The sequence below is a fragment of the Cuculus canorus genome, chromosome 7 (assembly GCF_017976375.1).
Source record: "Cuculus canorus isolate bCucCan1 chromosome 7, bCucCan1.pri, whole genome shotgun sequence".
Taxonomy (NCBI): Eukaryota; Metazoa; Chordata; class Aves; order Cuculiformes; family Cuculidae; genus Cuculus; species Cuculus canorus.
In genome coordinates this window covers 30,841,621-30,860,816 of record NC_071407.1, presented here as the reverse complement: position 1 = coordinate 30,860,816, position 19,196 = coordinate 30,841,621, and the positions used below count along the sequence as shown (strand labels likewise).

The 19,196-nt window shown below is 41.0% G+C and overlaps 2 protein-coding genes across 5 annotated transcripts in view; one reads left to right on the top strand and one right to left on the bottom strand.

The window, feature by feature from the left end:
* Positions 1-19,196, bottom strand: part of DOCK1 (dedicator of cytokinesis 1) — a 321,093-nt gene that overhangs the window by 160,625 nt on the left and 141,272 nt on the right. The window lies entirely within an intron of this gene.
* The window catches only part of INSYN2A (inhibitory synaptic factor 2A), a 50,260-nt gene continuing 32,570 nt past the window's right edge, over positions 1,507-19,196 (top strand). For 2 of the 3 annotated variants that reach the window (XM_054072206.1, XM_054072207.1), the window contains exons 1-2: positions 1,507-1,766; positions 16,894-18,091. In XM_054072206.1, the coding sequence (XP_053928181.1) occupies positions 16,899-18,091 (1,193 nt within the window). In that variant the 5' untranslated portion in view covers positions 1,507-1,766; positions 16,894-16,898. The remainder of the gene's footprint in view (positions 1,767-16,893; positions 18,092-19,196) is intronic. The other variant, XM_054072205.1, reaches the window with a different exon arrangement.

Here is a 19,196-nt window from a genome sequence, read left to right as displayed (position 1 = left end):
ATGCCCTCGGGCACTCTCTTTTAGGCATCAGTAGTAAACCTGCAAAGATAAGGCAGGGAGGGAGGAGGGCAAGCAGAGTACCTGGACAGGTAGCAGACAGGGAGAGCAACTTAGCTGCCCTCTGCTGACTGTCTGATTGTTGAACACTTCTCTGATCTAGTCCTGTGCAGCTAAACTGCAATTTAACAGGCAAGGATTTCTGTGAATTCATCTCCACGCTTCCAGGCTGATGTTTATGTGACAGCTGGGTCCATAAGGAATTCTTTACCCACTGTCAGGCTCTATCAGCAGAGTCCTGTGCAAAGATAGCAACACTAGCACAAATCAGGTACTCCAGCCACCACCGCAGCAGCACACGTTCCTTGGTGCAATGATCTGCTCCAGCTAATTAACTCTAAAAAGATATCCAGGACTGGAGCCAGTATTTCTGCTGCATCGTGCTATGTAGATGTACCAACTTATTCAGTGCCTAACCGGGATGTCTCGCCCTGCTGCGGTGTGGCGTGCCGCACATTCAGCCCAGGAAGCAGCAGAGCATCTCATGCTAGGGCTCAGCTGGCCCATCCAACTGGTCTGATCTGCCACCTCAAATCAGGGGTCCCTTCAGTAAACCCAAAGATCAATAATTCTCATCAACACTACCGATGGTGAAGATAGTGCCGCTACAGACAAACTATGTGGTCTGCACCCGGTGGCAACAGCGCTAGGCGAGCTTCATGCTGTCGTGAAAAAACAAGTATTAAGCAGCAACACTACAGAAATCCTCCAAAGGAAAGGGGGCTGATTTCTCCGCCTCTCAACCCAAATGAATTCTTGCGCCTCTCATGACATCTTCTGTCTGTCAGACGGGTCTGACAAATACACATGACCCATTTAATTTCTAACTTTTTAAAATGAAAGCCATCTCTGAAAAGCCCTTTACAAAATGATAACGTGGTTTGAGAGAAATGGAGGAACCACGGGATTTAAGTTCTAACAACATTACCGTGTTCGCCAATCCTTGCTTTCTCAAACCGCTTCACTTTTAACTTGCGCCCATTTTATTCACGATTGAAAAGCAGACGGGAGCATCTATCCACCCAGCATCTTAAACACTTTTTCCTCCAAATAAAGCGCAGCTGTGTAGCTTTAAACACGCACTTTGGTGAAATCCCAAATGCATCAGCATCACCCACTCTGCGGCTGCCCCGGCGCGCCCGGGGCGCTCGGCAGCGATGGGCAAAGCGCCTGTCGCTTTCCAACCCATCTCCCAGCGCTGAATTCAAGCGGAGGGGAAACTATAGGAATAAGCGCAGGTTTTTAGCACGGTTGTCAACGCCCTTAGCGAGGCTGTGCATCCCCCCCCCTTCCTCCCCCTCCTCCTCCCGCAAGCACCCAGCGAGCATCACACCCCCTTCCAGCCCCCCGACTCGCACCTCCCTCCACCCAGGCTCCTCCCCGCCCGGCTGGGGGACGCCTGCCGGTCCTGCTCAACAAGTTTCCCCCCTTCCTCGGTGGAGAAGACCCCCCTCCTCTCCCCTTTCCCCGTCCCCCCTCCCCCGCCCGGGAGCCGCAGCCGATGAGGGCAGCGGGGGAGCGAGCGGCGGCGGGTGCCTCTAGCGAGCGCTCGGGCGGCCGCAGCTGAGCGCCCCGCTGGCCGCGCCGCGCTGGGGGAGCAGATGCTCGAGCCTTGCGGAGCGGCCAGCTCGCCCCGGCCGAGGGAAAAGAGGGAGATGCAGCGCAGGGGGAGCGCCCACACCTCCACTTCTGTCTAAGGAAGCATAAAGGTAAGCTCGCACCCCCCTCCCCTCTCCCCCGAGCTCGGGGGAGCACCCCGGAATGCTGCCCCTAAGGATGCTTCGCTGCCTTCTGGAGCCGCGACTCCGAAAAATATACAGTTCCCGGGTTTATTTCCCGGGGAAAACTTCGTAGGGATGAGCGGAGAGCATCGCGCTGAGCGCCAGCGTTATGCAATAGCGGGTCTGCCTGCCTGGGAACAGCTATTGCATCCAATAACTTTCATGACAGATAAGGAGAGAATCTCCCTGTACGTGTCAAACCCCTACTTTCTTCTAGAAAAATACCAGGCTTCCTCCCCGTGCTGCCTGCCGGGGAGAGTTGTGGCTGGAGGATTTGGGGGAGATGCACGAAGCGCTTTTAGTAGTTTCTCGGATGACTGATGGCGAGGAACTACCGCTGCTTATTAACTTCGGTGCGGGGAAGTCCAAACGCAGCCCTAATGAAGTGTCTGTACAACCTGGCAATGGAAGACCATCGGATGTGTTCATCCGGTAACTTGCAGTACAGCACTTCATTAGAAACCAAACCAAAAATCCTCATCAGGGGCTGAAGCTGCTGCTATTCTGCAAACTGTCATTATTGGGAAGCAGTGGTTCTCCCGATTTAATACACCATTCCAGCTCAAGTTCCCCATCAGCGTCATCAAACAGATTTATATGGAGGTGCCGTGAAAATGCGGTAGGCAAACGGGACAAAAGGTAGCATGGATCCAGCACCAAAGTCAAAGAGGTAGTCCTGGACCTTGCATCTTGCGAGGCATCCAAAGCTTCACGCTTTGCATTTCCATCTTGCCTTCCTAGTAAAAATCCTCTCCTGTGACCTCAACGCCTCTACTTAATGCCACGTTTACAGAGAGTTACGGCAGCGAGAAGGATGCAGGACTGCAGTTAGCTCGGATCTGTTTGGGGAGGTGGAGGGGGTGGCGAGCCCTAGCGAAACAGAGACATCTTGTAATGTCAAAAGCAGAGAGTATGTTCTCTGCTTATGTCACCATCTCCCGAGGGGCCTGTCCCAAAGGAACTGTGCCCCCCTCTCTGCCACCGGTCGGAATAGGTAATGGAGCAGTTGCGCTTGACCTTGTATGTCTAAGCGGTTAAAATCCCGCACGAACATCACAATGGAAAATTTAACTCATTAGGCTCCATAGTTGGGAAGTTTGCAAAGACCTGTTTTTCCAGCCTCCGAGAATCATCATTTTTCTGCTGAGAGCTAGAAAGCAGTAACAAAAGACAAAACAGTAACAGGTCACGTCTAATGCAAACTGGGAATTTATTCCCTCCACTTAAGTGTTTCATCATGATTAGCATTCATATTTACAGTGCTGTCAGGAATGCTGCATGTATCAAGGTTAAAATCTAGCTGCTAGGTGGAAAAACTACTAGGAAAAAAAAGAATAAACTAAAAAAATAAAAATAAATCACAAGACTTATAAGTATCCTAGCCGTGTACTCAGAATAATTTAACGTAAAATTTCAAGCAAACGTATCTATAGTAAAAATATGATGAGCATGAAGAGTAATGTATTACCCTACTTTTGGTGTGAAGTCTGTTGGTGTTCTACCACTCTGCTCGTGCCTGCCTTGCTTTACTACAATCATACTGTTCTCTTCCAGTACAAATAACAGTTCTGGCTTAAAAGCTGGATTTTTTTTTCCCTAGCATTATAAATGCATACAAGCAGCTCAGATTAAAATATCTTGGTTTTCAGATATTACTAATTTATCATCTGGAGGTTTATATTCTTCTATGCAGTGATGGCATAGGGTCACTGATTTCAATAGACATACATAATGTATATTGCTAATCCAAATACTCATACTGAACACTTGTAAAATAAAATCACTGCCCGAGTGCAAGGTGCTGTTGCATTTAAAGCATACTGCCTTCACAGAATGAGTTCACAGGGGAAGGCTGATACTAAACAAGCTTTTTTTTTTTTTCCTGGTAAGGACGTCATGATGCCCTTGATGAAAAATGTGTTCTTTAGGACTCTATAATTATTAATGATGTATATATTTTAACCAGATGCTCAAACTAATTCTAATCTTGAATGAAATCAGTGCCTTTCCCCCAAGGCTGACACACAAAAAACCCAGCTGGGCAACAGCACCACAAAAGAAAGTACTAGTTCCTTATCAAGAGGGACAGCACTTAACATGCAATGCACCCTTCTACTAATTAAGCTCACAAACAAGTAGCTCATAAGATCATTGCTGCATTTTTTTCCCAGTTAACTATTTCACCGACAGAAGCATTTCTGCATGAGAAACACAAAGCATATATAATTAATTCGGGGGTGGGAGGGAAGAGTAGCTAAGTTAACAGAAAATAACATACAGAAGGAAAATATGGCTAAGAAGCCCAAGAGCCGGCCCAGACACCGAATCATAGCATGCGTCGTCTTCCTGATATGCACTACCAGGGACCGAACACTATTGGTCACCACAACACACTATTATGTTACTTGGAAATCCAAACTCAACAATAGATGTACAGGTGACAATGAGATATTAATACTAACATCTTGTTTATCATTTTCTGGAGGATTTAAGAGCAAATCTAGCAATACCAGTCTTTTACACTGACTGATGTGGCAGTGACAGCCAGGGAAACCTATTAGCTTGCCAAAAATTTGTGCTAAAATGTAAGGATACCTCCACAAAAACTCTTGAGCTGTGATGTCTCAAGGCAGTTCCTCATCTGACCATAGTCATGTTGAACAGAGAGAACTGAGGATGTGTAGCCACATAATTCAGGCACACTTGAGGAAAGAACAGTAAATCTAGAATATATGAGAACATAAAAAATATCACGTGCCTGTTTAAACCGGCTATTTAAAAGATCTTATATTCTGCTTTATGACAACCGCTATTTAAAGAACTGCTGAAAATTTGTGCAAGATATTAAAAAACACATAGGCAACAAATCTATTTTATAGCCCAATACTCCCTGTATTTTTAATAATCAGTTTGAAAATTAAATAGGCTTTAAGGAAATGAGATCAAAAGCATATTTCAAGGAAAAAAAAAAAACCCTCAGTGGTAAATTCAGTGGGAGTTCCATATTTAGCCTTCTGAAAATTGGTCCTTGCTTTTATTCTGCTTAGAAAATACCATGTAACATATGAACGGACACAGGTATGAACCCATTAAGTACTGACATTCAGTTTTAAATCATTATTGACCACACAGAACGTGATCAGAGCTTTCTCTTATTTTAGTGGCACATCTCCCCTTTGAAGACTATTTACTACAATTTTATTACATCCAGGAAGAAAAGAGCCTCTTTGCTGCTTCCTTAATACTCTCAGAAATACTTCAACTTGTTTATACATTTGCACAGCCCAGTGACATGATCAGTGCCTTGAAACTCACCTGCCTCCCACTTGCCAGTGATACGTGTAAGCACAAGTCTCATAGGCAAAGATAACTGATTGTAAACACAACAACTCGTTGATCAAACGACAACTCTCCGTGTCCTCCTCTTTGCCTGTTTTTTCCCTTTCAGTGGCAGAAGGCCTGATTTTACTCCAGTAATAGTTTTTCCAGCCAAATCCACTGATTTTCATGTAGAGGAGTATAGAAGAATAAGGGCCATTTTCACAATCTGAATAAAACAGAGGTGGATTTCAAAGCCCCAAGACTGACGGCCTGCTATGATATTTGGGTGCAGAGTTTAATCTATCATTACAAGAGGAGATTTTTGTCCTTGCAGGGAAGTTTGGGAGCTCTGCAATGATTCAGATTCCCCAGTCTCTGCACATCGCTGGTCATCTGGCCTCAGACATAGCCCATATCAAAAAAAGTGTGTTAAACATCTCACAAAAGCTATGTAGTTATGGCCAAATATATCTGAGGCTGCAGAAACTAAAAAAGGCTGACTGGAGCAGAAAGTAAAAGGCTTACCCACAACGTGCTGGTGTACGTGTTACAAATTGAGCTGAATGGTGAAGTGCAGCCAAATGACATGGAAATACCTTAGCATTAATTCTCCTTGCAAGAAACTATAACTAGTAAAATAATAGTTGAATACTAAGAAACACATCAAACCTATGTATTCACCCACAGTCCAGCACTTAACGTTCAGGAAAGCAGAACAGAGTAATCAGCCAGCGTCACACAGAAAGGAACGTTTCACATGAGGACTACAACAGTCTTAGATGAACTTCTCATTGCACTGGCTTTTTCTGTGGGAACGCTGCTGGTCTCATTTCTAAAATCCTCATCTAACAGCAGAGTTCCATTAAACAGGCTAAAAATGCATTTATACGGTCGACCAAGGAACATGTAAGCACATGGCTTTTGCGGCTGATTTAGCAAGATCTGCAGAAACAGCGCATGGCCCAGCACACCGACTTCTTAAGGGAAATGAACATTGTGGAAGCCCTCTGCAAACTTTTTTTCTATAGGCGCTGCCTGCCTCAGCTGTATGGTCCTTTCTCAGCATCAGTTTCGTGTATTGAAGGATGCTTTCTCCCAGATTGATTTCTACTTGGACATCCTGCTCCTTTGGATGCAAAGCTGAAATCTTCTGCCTGTCTCCAGAGAGACCATTAACTACTTTTTTTTTTTTAACAGCCTACACCATCCAAAGACTTTTCCTGTATCTGTATTTATTTCTACTTCCATCTTACCAGGTACAGGAGTTCCTTATATTTTGTACTGAAATAATACCAGCAAAATCCCAACCTTAATTCAGGTTTATGACATCCACGGGGAAAAGAAGCGAGTGGTTTGTGTTATTTTTGCCTATGCGTGATTGCTATAGCATCCTTGTAAATAAAGCCCACGTAGTTACAAAATTAAACCATCTTAGAAACAAAAGTGAAGGAAGATCGTTCCATATGGTCTAAGTGAGGAGGAAGTATCAAAGCTAACCAAGAAGGATTTACTTGGTTTGTGCTCTTTCTCTTCTTCCCTGTTTGTTTTATACCTGTCCTTCCTCACCGCCTTATATTTTTTTTTAATCCACAAGAAAAAATGCAGACACCTGGACAGTAATTCAGCCATTCATACAAGAGTCTACAAAACACATCATAGCCACAGCACTTGAAGCTGTAGAATGCTTCCCTTTCGGCCAAAAATGTCCAACACACTTCCCAATGAGTTAAAAATTGTAGTTTTGTATTTAGACACAGCTTTGACCAGACCTGCACGACCTATACAACTTAAATACTTCCATCCCATTTCCAGAGTGACCTAATCCACAACACTAAAAAGTCTGGTTAAGTTTCAGCGAGACACACAAAGCAAAACACAGGTATGACAGCCCACCCCCCTGTGACCACCACGTGGATGGATATATCCAAAACTGTCGTAAAGCCGGGTAGTTTGGGTATCAGCAGTACATCAGCTTAACTCTAGTAGGTCTGCTTTGTGCTTCCCAGATAATCACAGCAGCCAACACGTATGCCAGAGATGTGATGCTGTTGCTTGTAACAAGTCAGAGAAGTCAAAGCTCATACAAGATAAACAGCCCAGCCATACTGTAAATGACTTCTACAAACTGAAACAGAAGCTCTTGATGCTCAATACAAACCCATTTAAGTAGGTGTGTAAATTCAGGACTGTATTTTAAAGTTAATAATGTAAATAGTAGTTTTGGTCTGATTAGTTACTTCCTGCTCTCCTTGGGAGAAGAAGGGACAATTCAGTGAAATAACTAATGTTTGTGTAATTAAATACACATAAGAAGAAAACTACAGAGAGCCCAATCTCTCCTTCAAATAGTTAGTAATTGGTTGTTCATACTCATTTTGTTACTACATTCATTGTTCTCTTCTGAAAATACAATAATAAATGAATAAGGAGATACCTATAAGTAAAGGGACTTAACTCATGGATCAGTTCAATACATTTTTGTGTATCAAGGCCGTCAGCGAACAAAACACAGCGATATCTCTAAGGAGGTGACAAAGAGAGAGACAAAACATCCCAATGATGAAGAAAGTAATTCAGTAGAAATTATGCTTAACTGCCTGCTAACACCAGTAACACTGATCCATTCTGCAGACTGAGCCCAAGTTGCTGAATTCGAGATGAATCTCTGTATTTTAGGTAGTCCTAGTCTAGCAAGCTGATGAGAATAATGTGTTATATTCTTTCATTCACACTTTGTGATAGTACAAAAACACACAAAGCCACAACAAACATGATGCAAATTATCGGTCTGGTAGACGGTTCTGGTTCTTAAAGCATTATCAGGCAATTCCGATTAATAATAGCGGAGTTCTCAGCCGCGATCCTGCAACTTCAGACAAGTAGAGTACATAACTCAAACAGAGGAAAGGGGCATATAAATATTCTTAAGAGGATCTCTGATTATTGCTTTAATACACTTCCTAATAATATATATCACAAATAACCCATCCTGTAACACCATCAGCAGAATGTTTATTTTCATATCTTACTCCACATGTCTCAGGTCCTCAAAACCTGGAAGCAATTTATTCAACGTCTCCACACCATCTTGACACACTCTCCTTGCTTCCCTCTTCATTCTCCACAAAGTTCTTCCCACGCTAAAGCAAAACTATTTTCCCCATGACCTAGAATGAGCCATTTGCATTTGATGGGTGGTACCTATCAACTCCGATCCCTCTCAGAGTCCGCATTTGATGAGAACTTGAGACTGAGAGTTGAGATCTGGAGCATTTGCGCTGATGTTCAAGCTGAAGACAGCTTCCGCTCACAGGAGAGTTTAGTTTGGCTCTTCCTTCACATTACTTATTTCAAAAACATCTTGGAACCAGCTTTGATGAAAAGTTTTGCAACATTATTCACTTGCAGTACAGCAATTAAAGCACAACTTTTTGCCCTACAAATAGCACTCTTTGGGTAACTAATGCTCCTTTTCGTAGAAGCCTCTGCTTTTGCAGAAGTCAAACTGATTTATTTAGATCAGACATAAGGAAGAATTTCTTCCCCATGAGAGTGGTGAGACACTGGCCCAGGTTGCCCAGGGAAGCTGTGGCTGCTCCATCCCTGGAGATGTTCAAGGCCAGGTTGGATGGGCTTTGGGCAGCCTGAGCCAGTGGGATGTCCCTGCCAGGGGGTTGGAATTGGATGATCTCTAAGGTCCCTTTCAACCCACACTATTGTATGATTCTACGATTTTGCACTTCTCTCAGTCTTTCACCAACATTAGCATGCTCAGGTCTAGATGTACATCAATAATTTACAATTACAGCAGAGCCAGAACCGGAACCTGCTTGAAAACAGCGACTCTTCACACATGTTCTTCTCAAGGTGAAAATTACACAGCCTTTATTTCCTGGTGACTGCTGACAGCACTGGAGCACAAATGCAAATTTCCTAGACTGATATTATTAACCAGTTAATACCCTGCTAATCATGTCAGGTTTTAAACCTACATTATCTTGCCACATTGTTCGGTGCCACTTCACACCCTCCCCTAAGGCTTTTCTGCACTTCGCCCTGATCCAAGGAGAAAGAGCTGACAACGTTCTGATGCTTTACAACCACTGACCTCAGGAAAGTCATTCCTGTCTGTCATCTCCCATTTGTAGTGAGCACTAACGCTGATTACAAACCCCATTTCCTATACAATGAGATGATGTGGATTCTTCCCAGGGGAATGGACTGGTCTGCGTACCTTGCACTGCATCTAAGCACACTGCACACTTCAATGCCTTCCCATTACCTGCGCAGCAAAACCACAGATTCAAGACTAAAGGATGGAGTTGGAACCCACTTAGCTCATTTTTCTTTACCCTACTCAACATTTGAAAAGCTAGAATGAAAAAGCAAATAAGCTGCAGCTGATGTAGATGCTTGCGGTCCAGACATGTTCTCAGTCTCTGACCCCTACAGTTCTCATGACAGTTTTGCAAACCTGTCGGCCAAAGCTAAAGAACAGAACTGCCTTCTTCCTGTCCTTTGGTGGTTGCTTTTTTTTCCCTGAACACCCAGTATAACTATTGATGTTTACTAAGAACAATTAAAAGTTAGCATTCAATGATAATGCGGATAAGGAACTGTCTTTAAGCTCTTGTTTTTAACAGCTTGCTGCTTAAATTATTTAACAGATAGTCCCATAAAAATGAAAAAACCTTCCAGTGAAGTATGCTGGCTTTTGGACTGCTGGAAGACAGTACAGTATAAGCAGAACTATTTGTGATTCTCCTAGCAACACATCCTCAGCAGCATCCTTATACCGCAAGTACCAGCTGTAACACTGACAAAGAGTTGCACAGATTGACATTGAAAAATAATGCTAATAAACCTTTACTCAGATTTTCATACTAGCAGTAGCTTCGTTGCACAGTAAGAAAAATAAGCATAATTTCTTTTAATAGTAATATCATTTTTTCCAGTACACTAAATCCTACAAATTTTTGGCATTATAACACTATGAATTGATAGGTAATATCTTTGGACATTGCATTTGTTTCAATATGAAGTTAATAGTTCTTAACTCAGACTACAAGGGTCTATATTGTTTTTAATGCAAGTGCAGATATCCTGTGAGTGTCGCTATTAGTTGCACAAACATTATGGGAAAACTAACCCTTACTACACAGAATTTCACCATGATGAATCAATTCCTTTTCATTTTCTGCATGCAACAATGTAGAAAGCAACAAAACCTAAGCATTATTAAAATTTGTGTTCAGAAGGCATAGTAGACATGTCAAAATTGTAGAAGATCACATATCCCAGCTTATGCACTCAAGGAAATTATTTTGTATTGTCAGGAACCTTATAATAGCTTGTCCTACAATACATTCCTGTTTTATCTAAAATTCTAGAGGCTCATTATATCATGCATTCTATAAATTGCCAGTTGGGTCTAAAGCTAAAGCTCACACAAGCGTTTAAAGGCATTTGTTGTCTATCTCAGCCATTAGCTAGGATATGATTTTTATACATCACTTTTACAGAGCTTAACAATGGTTGGGAGAATAAAAGACAAATCAAATGCCACACGATCAGGTTTATTCCAAAGGAAGACTTTCAAGGCAGTTCCAAATCTTATGTCATTACTGAAACAAGGTGATAAAGAGATAATTTTTTTGAAATGGAACTAATAAACCATCACAACTCTGCCAAACATTTGCAGTTTACAGTGCACTGCGTTGTATCTAATTAATGCACCCCAAAGCTGTTAAAAAAAAAAATCAGTCTAAGTTAGTATACTTTGTTTCAATCTGTAGAACCTCTTAATTTTTTTGCAGCCAAAATATAACCCCTCCTCCAGAAGCTGTCATTTTGCTGAGGTGCATAAATGACCTTTCTTTCTGGCATGCACAGCAATAACCCAGGTGAGAGATCTCCAGGTGTTTCCAGACCACAGGCTGAAAAGCACTGATTTAGGCAAATGGTAGTAATGCTTTGTAATTCACTGGAGTGGTGTAAAACTTCTCAAAACAGATAGATGATAAGGTGAGGGCAATCCACCCTCTACTTGATAAAATACTGAATACATAAATGCAGCAGTAAGAACAAATTCGGTATTGAGCAATAAATAAGGAGGTTCAAGAGAGAGAAAATTCAAGTTCAATGCCTACGGGTTTCAGAACAGATCTGAAAAAAATACTAATTTGACATTTACCAGCACTGCTAACTCTACTGTACTACATGAACAGTTCTGACAAGACGAAGGCAGACTGGTCTACCGCATCAGTTCTGTACGTCAATAGATATGCTACGGAGGGTTCCTAATAATAGTCGTCAGCACTTTCTACACCACAAAAACTGAGCATACCTGAATCCTTGAATTTATCCATATTTTATCCTCATAGCTGTGTATTAAAACTCTATTTAAAAAAGTGTGACACACAGGAAAAGTTTCTGCAAATAATTAGTAATAGGTTAAGGTCATATTTTCCATGCTATTTCTCAGTAAAATTTTATTTACTGGACATTGCTTACTAATCTTTAGGATACTACTATATGATTTTTAAGTTTGTGCCATAACACAGTCAGTCAATCTAATAATTGGATTCCTTTTAAAAGAATGAAAATAGTCCTTAGTGAATTTAATGAGAAGTCAAAATGTCTGAAAGTCAAAGAAATAACATCATATTAGAAGCAGTCTATTTAATTTAAAATTAAGAAAACAATTCAGATTACAGTTAAAATATCCTCAGGTTGCTATCACCGGTTATATTTGTTTATGGGAAATAAATCCAAGTTTCTTTCCAATGTCTATTTTTAACAACAGAAGCTTATTATAGTCTACATATACACTTACAAGATGACGAACAGACATCAAATAGTGGTTGAAAAATCAAGATGCATTATGACATTTTATGATAATATTTGGACATATAAAAATGGCATACGAGGCGGGGGGGATTTCTTGTGAGCAAGTATAGTCTCCATATATTCAGAAGCCTAAAGATGTTGCAGACCAGCAACAATCCTTCCTTTACATAGTAAAGCTCAATTATTAGCAATCCCTTGCACTGTTTTTTCCTTTTAAGATACATAAATGCATAAATAACCTGTGCACTCTTAAACCAAGCAGAGAAGTTTACAGCTGCATCTCTAAAGCCTTCATTTGGTCTGAAAATACACAGACTGAAACATTTCACTGCATTTAGAACTTGGACAGTTAAACTCCACTTTGTTTATTAACACATGTAGTCTTTGAGTATAGTTCTCTATTATACAACTGACAGAAATAAAATTTAAATTATAAGGTAAGCTACAAATCTCCTTTTCCTTCATTAATAAATCGGTCTGGAAATTCAAGACTAATTCACCTTATAGCGCAGTGACTAAGCAGAGTTTTTGATTAAAAGCAGAGGTTCTACAAAGATTTACTCATGTACCTAAGCTTTACCTGCTGACATAGACTTGAACGGAACTGTTGGGAACCCACTGTTTCTCATAACTGAGGTGCGAATCACATAAAATAGGTTTCCTTCCTAGAAATGCCCATTGCGTTGCTGAACTGAGGGGAAGAAATCTGGACAGCATCAATAAATGGAGAACTGAAAGGATAGGGTTTATTTAATAAAACATGCTAGGGAGAACCTGAAATTATAATAAAAGTGGTTACCATAACTTACCCTGAAGATTTTATACTAACTTAGGGCTTCTCTGTGCATCACTTTATTACTATTATTATTTAATAATTTATTTCCATATTCAAACATAAGGGAACACTGCTTAAGGGTAATCAGCCAGAAGTTTATAAACAAATCAAGGCTAAAAACTGAAAAATAAACTGTCTGATTACTTAAATATTTAGCTTAGCAAATCATCTCATACAATCGAGGTTTGTTTAGAGTAACTACAGACCAAAAGTTGAAATTTATTATCTGTATTTCCTTGGCATCTCCAACTAAAATTCAAATTCAAAGCCTTTATTTGCCCCCTGACAGAGTAAGCCATCAACTCCGCAGTGCTCATGCAAACTGAGAAAATCCATCTCAGTAGTTTCCCAAGTACCAAAAAATCCCGTAGCTTCTATCACATTTCTCAGCCACATATTTTATGTATGCCAGCCTTGCCTTGTCTTCCAGAAAACACTACCAAGCTGAGTAACGGGCAGCAGAATTAAAGATACGTAGCGCAGGGAAGGAAACATTACAAAATGATTTCCTTTATTAGTCTCCCGGTTTGGGTCCCGACTGTGTTGATGGCGCGCTCCCATTCCCCAGGAAATCAGTACGAACGTTGGCACTAACTTCAGCAGAAAGAGGGCAGACCTCTAGCACGGTCTGATCTCAAGTACAGGTTGAATGATTAAGCAAAGCCTCCCAGGAGACAATGTTGTAAATGCCAGTGCCTAAGTAAGCCAAAATTGCAGTCAACACCTCATCCAGAGCAAAAATGAAACACAACAAAAAAAGTATTATATAAACTCCTCTGTTAAATATTTAACTCGCAATCAACTGTTTGCTCAACCACTCTGCTATCCAAAGTGCACATATAGTTCTCCTCGGAGACACTGAGATCTGAGAAAGGCTTAAAAAAAAAAAAAACATCTAGTTGTTTTGTCATTCTTAATCACTGGAATCTATAAAATTATTAGTCCAAGCTCTTAGTGGGGATAGAAAACTCCGAATTAGCTAAATCAATCAGGCCTGTGCAATTGGGAGACAAGCAAATTTTGAAGAATCAATTTATTGGCTATTAAAGACACACTTAAAATTAACTGTGTCACATAATATAGTACCCCATTTATCTATTTCTATTCTGTAAAGTACCGCCAGGCTCCCGGTTTCATCTGGGTTACATACTCCATTAATTCCATCTATGAAGTCATTCCAAACAGACCCAGTGCTCTGGCAGCCCCACAGATTATGGGATTAAAGTAGTATCGCAAATAATCTGAAAATGGAGATGGGTCAGAGGAATACTAATAAATTATCAAGCAAATACTTTAAAATAAATTGTTAATGGAGTCTGCTGTCAGGTAACCGAGTGCCAGAAAAGTGACTTTGACAACTCCAAGGATCCTTAAAGCATTAAGAGATGTTTGTAGCAAGTGACTTTGAGAACTAACAACCCACTTTTCGAAGCCTCTTTCATGGGTAAAATTGTGTGCACTCTTTCAGACGTAATTACTGAATATTTCACAGCTTTGTAAATGCAACATTTCATATTTGCTACAATTTCTTAGTACCACATGAACACACTTTAGCAGACTGGAAAACTAATGGATATAACAGCTGCTGTGTTACTGTATTTAGTTTTTTGGTAAACTAATTAATTTACCAGACTGTTACGAAGATTTGCTTCCAGTAGTTCTACATTAATGAAGCTGCAGGTTTTGGCTTTGACAGTAGTTTTTACGATGTATTTCAGCTGTGTTTAAAGCTAATGTCTGTCCAGTTGTGCAGGCTACTGGATCGGGTTTCTATCTTATAAAGCACTTCATTATTCTCTAAAGCACTTGAAAATTCCACCTCAAGATAGACAGAGATGGATGGATTTAATAGGAAATACACCATCTTTGGAAGCTGTGAACGAGTGGGGCTCTGGATGCAGAATCCCTCTCCAATAAATGCATAACTTCAGTGAACAAACATTAAAATACAACCCAAACCAGTCAGCAGAGGATACTGATGCTCCCCACAACGCACTACTGACTCCTTATTTAAGGTTTCAACTGGAACAAAGAATTCTTGACATTTGTATGTAGTTAATTCCCACTCCTCTCCCCCCCAAAATCCCTGTCTTTTATATTTGTACCTTCTGAATGAAAGGCTTCCCTCTAGCATTTTCATTTTATAATCTTTTCTCCCCAAAAGAGGGGTTTGGTCACTCTGGTATCAGACATTGGGTCTGTATCTACATATATAATCTGAAAACTAGTATCTAGCAATCCAGTCCATCTTTAGAAAGTTGGTTTTGTCCTGAATCTTCCCCCTTTTCTGCATTCCTCTCAGACTTCCTACAGATTGAGAAAGAAACTTGCCATTCTAAAACAACTGCTGCTCACTCACTGAACCAGCTAAGTTTGAGAGAAAAAGGCAAACTAGGCAGATGCCAGAATATTTCAGTTACTTGTTTGCAAATTATTGGGACTGGAGAAGTAAAAAATGGAGAAAAATAATTAAGTAATTACACGTGCATGAGACTTTTTGAAAGCAATTTGATAACTCAGAAGTCTAACTTTGTGGCATAGAGACTATCTGCCCTGCACATTTATATGTCTTAATAACCTTTGGGAAATATTACCGTTACTTTTTAGAACCCATAAACATTCAATTTTCCATTGAAAAGGACTCCTCCGTTATGTTTGCTTCAATTAAAACTAAATACAGACTAGTCGTAAGGCTTCAACTCACTTGTACCACTGAGTTGACTTTATAAAACATACACTAATGCGGCACTTAACTCTTCAAGAGTTTCACATTTTTTATTTAATAGACAAAAGAATTTAAATTAAAAATGTATTTCTAATACCACACCTGAAACTCCTATTACTCATTTTACATTGTACTCTGAGTCCCTCTGAGGATACATCGATGTTTAAATAGGAGAGACATGCAGAACACTTGGATTAAGTGGGAATTTGGTACTTCAGTAAATCTCAGCATTAGGGAGAACTTTGTGCAATAGGAGAGTAAAGCCGACAACTTCAAATGAGGTGTAAAAATGAGGTCTTCACTATCCAGTCAGTAAAGATCCCACACGATCTGTACGACAATAGAGCTGTTGGGTTTTTCGGCTATGTGCTGCGTTAAGCAGTTGGCATCTTTTCATCGTTGAGGAGGTGCTTATATTTCAATAGCGGATTAAGTAATTTCTGTGAATCATCACAGGGTTTTTGTGGGCTTTTTCTTTAGTGCGTTAGGATCCTCTGGGATAAGAAGCTCTATTATGAAGGCATATTACTGCTTCTAGTAAAAGATGGGTTGTTTTGCATTTGAAGCAAAACCTTAATTGATGCACTGCTGACTTCTTCCACAAGCTTCAATAGTTCATAAATTTTATGCATACAGGAGTATCAACCAGTTGCTAACAATAATTAATCTCTATCCAGGTTTTAGGTTTAGCTATGAGACAAATTTAAAAAAAAAAACACATATCTAATAACGACCAATTAATTTCTTGTAAAGATACACAGTGCATGACACAGAAGAAAGCAAACGTACTGTAAAAGAATAATGCCAGTTTGACGCTTCTTGCTACTAAACATTTTCATTAAGGGAGTATTAAGCATGGTCAGTGCCCTAGACTTTTCTTCATTTGTGCAAAGACACTTGTTTTCCATTTTCCCTTTTTCTTTTAATTCACTGTCAAGTAAATTCAGATGTTTTGCTTCCTGAGAGCAAGTATTCCCTTGCAATGAAGTCCAACTGCCAAACTAGCATACCCAGCATGACAGACATGGTGCCTACCCTTTGGAAAGCGGTCTGGAAAACACTCCTGGTGCCAGCAAAATCACGCTTAGCCCTGCTCCTCTCTGAGAAGCAGGCTATAATGAATCGAGATGCAAAGCAGGATTCTCTAGCAGAACACCAAAGCCTAATAAGGCGGCCTAGGACTTAAGAGAATCGAGCAAAAAGGTTGTGAATTTGTGAGCCATTTCAGTCAAAGCAGAGGAAGTCAGCTCAAATATTGCAAACCTGGGGGGAAAAGTGGCATTTCTGCTGTAACATGAGGCTTTTTGAACTGTTTTTGAATGCAGGCATCATGGTGAGTAAGGAGCCCAGCAAATGCTTACTCACCAGCTCGGAAAGCGAAGTTGAGCCAGCGGCTTCACTCGCGTTGGAGATGAAATACGCACTGGATCCCAACCGGCAGATTAAGAAACGAAACAAAGCTCTTCAGGTGAGATTTAAGGATATCTGCGAGGCCCAGAACGAGCAGAGGGACAAACAGCTGTCCACCACACAGGATCCCGACAAGAGAGAAGCCAAGTCCATTTCCTACAAAACGGCTTATCGCAAGTACATGACGGTGCCTGCCCGGAGGTCAATACCCAACGTCACCAAAAGCACAGGAGTTCAGACTTCACCTGATCTTAAAAAGTGTTACCAGACCTTTCCTCTGGACCGGAAAAAAGGGAATATTCTTAAAAGCGCCTCGACTGTCGACACGTTTAAGAGTCAAAACAATGGGTTTCTAATAGACGTTAAAGACAAAGACGGCAGAAGCTCAGGGGAGGCCGTTCAGTGGAGCAGGAAGGCCAGCAGCTTGCAGACAGCAGAGTTCATTTCTCACATCAACGAGCGCACCAACACAGGATCTCGCGACAACGGGGCCGAGGCCTGGAAAAGCAGCGATTTGCACAGCTCTCCCAAATTGCCGCCTCCTCCTCTCCCAAACTCGTCCGATCCCGCTTTGGAGGAGCCCGTCGCTGCCCGGCCACCCAGCCGAGAGAAACAGGCAGCAGGGCGGCTCGGGAGCGAGGAGATCATCCAGCCCCTCCACGGGAGGGTCTTCAAGACTGAAGTGGCCACTGTTTATTTGCCAGGGGCCGGTTCAAACGCCTCGCAGCCCGACTTGCCCAACCTCACAGCTGAAACCGACTGGTCACCGTGCCCAACAGACGAGGAGGACAAAAAGAGGACCGCGCACCTGAACGGTGTTCAGCCCCAGGCGGGAGATGCTCGAGCCTGCTCGTCACGAGCGCCGTGCCAAGCCACCGAATGTAACGAACAGACCCTTCAGATAAACGTTTCAGCTATGGAGGAGAACCAGCCTTGCCAAACAGCCGTCGCGGTGAGCGAGGAATGCCAACAAATCGTGCCTCACACGGAAGTTGTGGACTTGAAAGCGCAGCTTCAGATGATGGAAAACTTGATCAGCTCTAGTCAGGAAACCATAAAAGTGTTGTTGGGTGTTATACAGGAGCTAGAGAAAGGAGAAGCTCACAGAGAAGGGTGAGTAGAAACTTTTAAAATTAATATAAGCTGTTTTAAATGCCTTTTCAAACAAGTCCTGGCCTTGAATTTGTTAAGGTCAATTTGACCCTCCTGCTGCACATTCCTTTGCACCAATACATTACACATGGTCTCTCTCACATGGACTAAGTTTTGCTGCTTTAGAACAGAGTCTTAGGGGAAACCTGCCAGCAATATTCACAGATTTGGTATCTGCTTGTCCTGGGATGTAACTAAGTGGTTATTTAATGAAGAACCTATAATATCTCTTCTTGTACCTTTTCTAGCAAGCACAGAACGAGCTGCTCTCCAAACAGGAATACTGAGGATGCTTTCACATCAGCAACTTGTATTAACCATAACACCTCACACGTCATGAGAAGCAGCAGAAAAAACTTAATTCTGTAACAGACTTACCTTTTTAAGATTAAGGGATATTATTACAACTCCATATAATACCATTAATGGCACATGAATCTTGTCTGTTTTACTTCCACCTTCTGAATTTTTAATTACATTTCTTTCAGAAGGAAATTAAATGAAAACATTGACTATCAAAGGCTTCCTTATAGCACCCACACTACTCTACACACAACAAACTCAAGCATAAAGAACCAAAATTTTGTTTATCCTTAGATTACTTAAATGAACCTATAAGGCATTACAAGTAATAGTTACTATAACAGTACAATCTTTAGTCTTCATCTACGCAGTTCAACCCGTATTTTACATTACCCTTAACAAGCATTTTTCAGATTTACTTGCCTCAGTTCACTAATCTTCATTCAATGAATGCACCTCAGAATATATATGAACTGTTTGTGTGTTTTTAAATACTTCTGTAATTAAGTCATAATTTGTCAGAAGAAATCTGGATTTTAAAATTAGAAACCAGCTCTCGCTACATTTTAATTTGACTCAAAGGTACATCTTAAGATTTGTAATTCAACTCTTTCTCTAGAAAGGTAGAAAACATCTTACTAATCCTAAAAATTCAGAATGTTTTTCATTAAGAAATCACGTTAACTGTGGAACAATGCTGTCAACACAGCCTTAGCATTTTTAGATTAAATATTTTAAAGATGATTACAGTATTTTTAGAATA